At 29.0% G+C, this 7810-nt stretch overlaps 2 protein-coding genes across 10 annotated transcripts in view; one reads left to right on the top strand and one right to left on the bottom strand.

Moving 5' to 3' along the window:
* Positions 1 to 1069: 1069 nt before the first annotated feature.
* Positions 1070 to 2883, bottom strand: LOC130678440 (uncharacterized). 4 transcript variants are annotated; one of them, XM_057485638.1, is made up of 4 exons: positions 2587 to 2883; positions 2068 to 2361; positions 1845 to 2004; positions 1070 to 1496 (listed from the first exon to the last, which is right to left on the bottom strand). In XM_057485638.1, exons 2-4 carry the CDS (start codon positions 2161 to 2163, stop codon positions 1354 to 1356), a joined length of 399 nt encoding a protein of 132 aa, XP_057341621.1. In that variant the 5' UTR covers positions 2164 to 2361; positions 2587 to 2883; the 3' UTR covers positions 1070 to 1353. The 4 variants fall into 4 exon arrangements, with proteins under 4 accessions (XP_057341621.1, XP_057341622.1, XP_057341620.1 ...); XM_057485639.1 differs by having other exon boundaries at positions 2068 to 2342; XM_057485637.1 differs by having other exon boundaries at positions 2068 to 2331.
* A 1808-nt stretch (positions 2884 to 4691) lies between these two features.
* LOC130678429 (uncharacterized) overlaps positions 4692 to 7810 on the top strand; it is a 68173-nt gene continuing 65054 nt past the window's right edge. For 2 of the 6 annotated variants that reach the window (XM_057485617.1, XM_057485615.1), the window contains exons 1-3: positions 4692 to 4836; positions 4905 to 5013; positions 5087 to 5305. In XM_057485617.1, coding sequence (XP_057341600.1) covers positions 5147 to 5305 — 159 coding nt within the window. In that variant the 5' untranslated portion in view covers positions 4692 to 4836; positions 4905 to 5013; positions 5087 to 5146. The other 4 variants (XM_057485611.1, XM_057485613.1, XM_057485614.1 and 1 more) reach the window with 4 other exon arrangements.

Genomic DNA, 7810 nt, shown 5'->3' with positions numbered 1-7810 from the left:
TGATTTCAATATCAAGTTTCTGATGTGAAGAATGATGTATGATTTTTTACTCAGTTCTTTGCTTGATATAAGTGCTGTTAAGACACTCTTTGAATCTGAGAAAATCGTGTGATTGGTGCCGTTTGAATTGCTGAAAATGTTGATAGCTTCTGCAATTGCCATACCCTCTAGTGTAAAAATAGAGGCTACATTAGGTGCCCTGAAGCCTATTGCCATTGCATCTTTACCCCCTACTACCGAGAAACCACCAAAAGGGGCTCCCGGAGTCCATGAGCCGTCTGTGTAAAAGCATTCTGAGGTATTCGAGACGTACTGAAAGATCTCCCTGAAGAAGTTGTGACCCGCTCCGAGTCTTTTAATCTCCACTCCTTCCTCGAGATAATTTTAATTCACCGCTTATCAACTGGTAGTGTCATCTGTAAGCGACAAGCGATATGACATATCCCTGATAGCCACCTTGTTATCCCAAGTGGCCAAATGTTAACTTTTTCGTATCGAAAAAGTTAACAAAAAAAATGTTAACATTTATATTGAGATGTAAAAAGGCAAATTTTTATCAACAAATATCACTACTAATGTCCAGCAAAATGTTAACTTTTTTCTGTCTCAAAAAGATAACTTTTTGGTAACAAATTGTTAACTATTTATTGACATTTTCATAACTTAATGTTGACATTTTTCAACTTTTTGTTAACAAATCACAATGTGTTTTTGGTTACCAAAAACATAACAAATTGTTAACTTTTTATTGGTAACAAGTTGATGGAAAAAAGTTGACTTTAATTTAACAAATCAGTCTTATTTTAGTTGATTTAATGTTAACAATTTTAAGGATCATTAGAGGTTAGGGGTAGTATAAACCGCGGGAAATTTGAAAATTTACAAATAAACAAACATAAATTCTAAAAATATTCTATCATGAAATGAAATATTTATTTTTTCTTGTTTATATACATATATTAAACAAGAAAAAATAAATATTTCATTTCATGATAGAATATTTTTAGAATTGTGTTTATATTTATTTGTAAATTGTAATCACTCGCAGTTTATTGTGACAAATATACAATTTTTTATAATTGGAATGCTTAAATTTATTAACAATTTCTTTACAACATTCATAGGTTTTATATTAATAACAATAATAGTAATAATAATTGTGAGCTTAATATCAAGACTAGTTGTTGTGACTAGCGCACTGGTGACACTAACTTATAGTTTTATTTTTATCTGATAAGCTTACTTTTATGTTTTGAGATCATTAATTTAGGCTTAGAGAACAGAAAACTCTTTATACTATTAAAAAAAAGTTTTTTGAAAACAACTTGTAAATATAAAGATCGTAACTACAAATTATTTGGCAACTTTTTGCTTTTTGACAGAACCATTTGTAGGATCGGTATTCTTATTGGCTCGGTCACTACCGCGTTGAAACCAGGCTTTCATTTGATGTTCAACATCAGGTTTTGTAACGTTCAAAGTGCTTAATAAAATTTCTAAAAAAGAAAAAAAACGAAGAAAAATTAATGAACATAATAATTTAAATACAGCATTTATTTATAGCTTGTTTGGTTGTAAATTATTTTACTTTGACAGTAGAAAGATCAATCAAAGGCTTCAAAAAGCAAGTTATTGCTAGAACTTGAAGAGTAGATACCTTGCTTAAAAAATCTCATAGAATCCAATAGATTCTCATGAATTCCTAGAGAGATTTTATAAGAATAAATTTGTTCTATGAGAAGTGCTATAGTTAAGTATAGGGCCTTATACTTACAGCTATGAGAATCTATCGGATTTTTTAAGCAGGATAGTTAATCTTACAATATTATTTATCGCTCTATTACCACTAATAATTTCTACGAAGAAACATGCTGAGATTTTAATCTCACTGTGTAATCCGGACCATGTCACTTGTTTTGCCAACTCATCAGAAATGAATGATTCCAATGCAAAACGAGTGGCTTTTTGTACATTGCGACCACCAGCTTTCCGTATCATGTCTTTCTGTAATATTTTTATGATAGTTATTCAAAAATTATGAAATATCAACAGCTAATTAGTACTTACAAATTCATTTTGCATAGAAACATTGTTCTTGAGACTATGATTGAAGTTTGCGTAAAAGTTCGTCAGTCGCTTCACGTGTGATTTTATGTTTAACATGCCACTCTTTTATGAACTCAGTAAGAATCGAATCATTATCACCACTAGCAACTTGATTGTTCACATGGAAATTAAGTAACTAATACTCTGATCGGGTTACTGGTTGATCAAAAAAGTTAAGCCCATCAATCAATGGCAAAGGCTCATCATTAGCTTGATCGACAGCTCCTGAAAAACGGCTAGGATCATCTGAAACGTCTGAATCGCGGCTACTGTTATCGTCGTCATGGTCGTTGTCGTTATTGTTATTGTTGTAAATATTAATGTTAGTGTTATTATTATTATTATTATTTAAGTTAGATAACAAATATTCCAGTGCAAGTATTTGTTGCGTACGTCGTTTTAGTTGTCGTGGTCCAAGCAAATCAAGCGGTTTTCGTATCCGCTGTCGAAAATTTTCCATACTTATATATAAAATTTTACCTTTTATGAACCGTTGAGTATTGTTAATCAATAGCTATAAATTATATTATAAATTATTTCACAGTAATTAAAAGACAAAATAATATTAGGTTATGTTGTTCACATCACACTCGAGCGTTTATATATATATATATATATCCGAAATGGCGGCTTGTACAGCGTTTACCGCCTTTTTTGTGGTTGAAAACATCTAAATGTCAACAAATTGATAACAAAATGAAATACTATAATATTAGCAAAATGTTAACCCAAAATTGTTAGTAAAATGTTAACAATAAAATGCTATCTTTTGAATAATACTAAAAAGTCAACATATATGTAACATTTTAGCGATGATAAATTATCAACATTAAATTGGTAACTTTTATTTATCTCTAAAAAGTCACCATTTATAACTACATTTTATGGTAACATTTTGCTAACATTTTCATATTATATTTTGTTAACATTTTTATGTTAACTTTAAGACAACTTTTAAAAGTTATCTTTTTCAAAAGTACTTTTTGTTACCATTTTGATAACATTTAGAAATAGCAAAAAGTTGACTTGGAATAGATAACTAAAAGCCAACAAAAAGCTGAGCTGGCCACTTGGGATGTCCTGGGAGGTTACTAGGATCGGAGCTGACGCCACCTCCTGGACAGTGGGCAGTTCGTTGTCACGCGGGACCAATTTTGAATTTGAAAACAGTGATAAATTTATTGTTGACTATGATGATGATTATTATTTAATGAAATTATGAAGTTATGGATAAGGATAGATGTAATTGAAGAAATATCTTTTATCTGAAGACTGAGTTTTTATTATAAAGTATAGATAAGATTTATTTTTTATCAGTAATAACAGTTGTGCTTGTCAATAGTTCTCGGAGAGAAGTGAAGTTACTTCAGACGGCAGAGAGATCTCTGACCTCCACTCTCCAACTTCTCCCCACTACTCTCATGTTCACACTCATGCTCATACAATATACACATATATATATATATATTCTTATATATCCATGTTCTTTACCAAATATACTTATACTTTTTACTAATACTAATTCGAGACATAAACTTACATATTTACGTTCTTTACTTTACCCATTCTATGACTTTACTTATTACTTATATTGTTTATATTCTATTTTCCTGTATTTGGATATAATCTTTCAGTTAAATATTCTAGACTATCAGAGGTGTATTCTTTTATAATTATTCTATATTTAATTAATTGATACGATTGACATTATCATTTATCGTGAAACATCATTATAGTTATTCTAATGTTATATTTCTATATTTCTATTAATTTATTTATTATACGAGTCACTCTTTATTTAATATGTATATATATTAACAATAATAATTGAGTTCTTGTGATATGGTTTTCATTTATAAGTAACATTTATTTATCAAATATATCTTTTTCTTATTTGTTTATAGAGTATGCATTTGTTTATAACCATATTTACTGTTAACTATAGAACAAGGGCCTATTCATGATTTTTATGCGTGTGTTTTGTTTAGGTTTTAAGTATCGGGTGACAGGAAACGTTCCAAGACCACTCAAACTGTATTTATATTTCTCTGAATACAAAATAAAGATTTATTTATCTATTTATTTAAAGTTTCTTATAATAAAAATATATAATTTAATAAGTATGTGCCACGACGATTTATTATTTAAATTATTGACTAAATATTGATAAGACGCAATAAGTGTTGTAAGATATTAATACATAATTTCAAATGAAATTTAAATGCGCGCCTATTTATGGATCTCAAGTTCACTAATTAATTAACAGGTAGAGGCACCTGAGGCCACTGAGGACATAACAACCTTAACCAGAAGTTAACTTCAAGCTACTGCCGTAATTTAAAGCCAATTTAAAGGAGTGTTGGAGAGCAAGCAGTTTCCTTCAAGTTGACAGTAAATTGTCTGTAACTTGAATTCAATTTGACTACAAGTGTTACTGTTAGACAATGACGTTAAGTTGATTGAAAGTTTCCCTTCAAATTGACGGCAAGTTTTTCTGTCAAATTACATTCAGATGACGGCAGTAGATTTGCATCAACTTGCACGCAAGTATTATCCAGCCGAGGCTTGCCAGAAACTTGTCGGTAAGTTAGCCGTAAATGTTTCACTGCAGAACTTGCTAAGCAATTATATTGAGAGTGTGAGTATCAGAAAAAGTTGTTACACTGTAACACATGTGTAGAGATGTACACAGATATTTAAACCTAACCTTGAAGTGCAGGATTTGAATAAGTAAATTACAGTGCTTTATTAATCATCAAATTTACGCTTTTATAATCAAGTCGATTACTATTTTATAGCAGATACTGGCTTATAGCACTGACGGCTGTCAGTCCAGAAAGGAGAAAAAAAATCACGATCCCTGCACCCTCACTATTTGTAAAAGAGCACGCTCTCAGTAGTCTGACTGTAATCTAAAGAAAATGCTTTCAGTACCTGTGGTACTACGTTCAGTAGTTATTAATTTTTTGATGTTTTACAGATGATCTGTTCAGTATAGTGGAGAAAAATTACAATAATATTTTTTTTATATCAATTAATTATGCCAAATCTTTCTGATATCACCTGTGAGTTTTCAGATGATGATTCTTCAGATGTATTAGCTGATCATCAGTCTAAATTCATAGTAGTTGGTCGAAAACCTCGAATTCATACTTTAAAAAAAAAAAGGCATTTAATACAAAAATTATTCACAAGAGAGGTAAAAATTTAATATTTCCAATATCCAAGTAAATATTTATTAAAATCATGAGTGTGAATGTAGCAGACATCAGACAAATTTCAAATTATTAATAAATCGAATAAATAATTAATAAAATAAAATTTAGAAAAATGCGCATTTAAAAAATTTTGAAATTAATAAGTGCATTTTTTATCAATATTATTTTTTTAATTATTTACCTTATTTATTTATAATTTTAAATTTGTCTGATGTCTGCTACATTCACACTCGTATTAAAAACTAGTATGAAACGACTTTAGTTTTGTATTGATTAAGAAAAAAGTTTAGATCAAAATTAACTTGATTTGAATCAAAATAGGATAAAAACCAGTTTCAGAAACTTACGTGATTCTCAGAAGAATAAATCGCACATCGATTTTAATTATCTCTGTTCTTAACTGTTTGAGGCTCGGCCGTACCTAACGAAATCTCGAATTTAAGAATTCTAATTTCTTTTTGAATATTTATGGGACTCGGATGATGAAAATCTTCCGAGGAAGTTCGTCTTCTGTCTTAAGTCGGAATCTAAGAAAATTGCTGCTATGATAACTACTTAATAAATAATTAGAATTATTAAATTCGAGATTTCGTTAGGTGCGGCCCAGCCTTAATACTTTTTTAAATGTTTGTTGAGGACCCGGGAGCGCTGGAAAAAAAATGTTAAAAATCAAAGAATTTTCGCACCACGAATTCAAGTTGATCAATTTGTATGTAATGAAGCACATGATATTAATTGTTTATTTTGTTCTGGGCAGATAAAGGCTTCTGAGCTTAGTATTTATGCGAGAAGTATTGCAAATTAATTTTCAAAATCTTAATGTATTTTGACAGCATTTGAGCTGTCAACAATCTAAATTTAAAAAAAAAAATTTGAATGTCAGTTATAAAATTAATCGATAACGATTAATGGTACAAAATAATTTACTAATTTTCATAACTAAATATTTTTTTTTCTACTGTTTGGTTTTCTTTCAGCCCACATTTTATTTTCTACTATCTTAAATTTTTTATTTACTAACATCTTTGCATATCATGACAAGATTTTTGATGATTATATTGTTTTTTTTTTTTAAATACCAATTATTTTGATGATTCACGTGCTGTTATATATAGTCCATCAATACTTGAACAGGTATTTTAAAATACTTTTCGTTCAAACATATGGTTCAGATAATTTTGTCTGCTAAAAACAACATAAACAATTATTATCATGTATATGTTATTATATACAAATTTACAAATCAATAGATTCATAAAAATTTATGCCACAAAAATTTCACGCTTTTTGGCAGATTGGTTGCTAAAACTAAAGCGCTCGGGAGCTCTAAAATTTGGAATATTTGTAAATCAAATATCTTTGATATCACATAATTAAAATTTTAAATTAAGGTCAATATCTTTGATAACTTAATTGTGTTTCATATATATATTAGGGTGATCCAAAAAATAACAAATTTTTTTTTTTCTCGCAAACAGGTTCAAAAGTTTCATTTCGATAAAAAAAGACGCCTGTGAAAATTAGAGCTCTTAATATTAACATTAAGAGGTTCCTCTTCGCACTTTTCTATTTTCCATAAGAATAACATGGAAAAAATTTTTTTTACGTCTTCTGATTATTATAAGTAGCTAACGATGCGCCATAGGAATAATTGGCAAGCATATTTTTGTAGGGAATTGAATGCTCTACAAAAAAAGATTCTTATCATTTTTTAAGGAATCTATTTGTTCAAAAGTTATTTGAGGTTGAAGTCGAATTCATATTAAATTTTGAGATTTTCTTACTTTTCCGGCGAAACTATCAGACTTATTACAAAATATCAAAAGACCTTTTTTTTAGACGATTTTATTCCCTAGAAGTTATTTCCAATAAAGTTTTTTTGAATTCCGCATCGTTTTCTAGTTATTTTTATTTTAATGTCAAGCTCTTAAAATCGATCAGAAGACTATTTTTTTATGAGCATGACATTAAAATAAAAATAACTAGAAAACAATGCGGAATTCCAAAAAGCTTTATTGGAAATAACTTTTAGGGAATAAAATTGTCTACGAAAAAGGTCTTGTGATATTTTGTAATAGGTCTGATGGTTTCGCCGGAAAAGTGAGAAAATCTTAAAATTTAATATGAATTCGCCTTCAACCTCGAATAACTTTTGAACAAATAGATTTCTCAAAAAATGATAAGAATCTTTTTTTGTAGAGCATTCAACTCTCTACAAAAATATGCCTGCCAATTATTCCTATGACGCATCGTTAGCTACTTATAAAAATCAGAAGACGTAAAAAAAATTTTTTCCATGTTATTCTTATGGAAAATAGAAAAGTGCGATGAGGAACCTCTTAATGTTAATGTTAAGAGCTCTAATTTTCACAGGCGTCTTTTTTTATCGAAATGAAACTTTTGAACTTGTTTGCGAGAAAAAAAAAATATTTGTTATTTTTTGGATCACCCCAATATATATTATATATATATATATGGGTCATTCC

The sequence above is a fragment of the Microplitis mediator genome, chromosome 2 (genome assembly GCF_029852145.1).
Source record: "Microplitis mediator isolate UGA2020A chromosome 2, iyMicMedi2.1, whole genome shotgun sequence".
Lineage (NCBI taxonomy): Eukaryota > Metazoa > Arthropoda > Insecta > Hymenoptera > Braconidae > Microplitis > Microplitis mediator.
The sequence above is the reverse complement of the archived record's forward strand: the minus strand, read 5'-3'. Positions and strand labels throughout refer to the sequence as shown.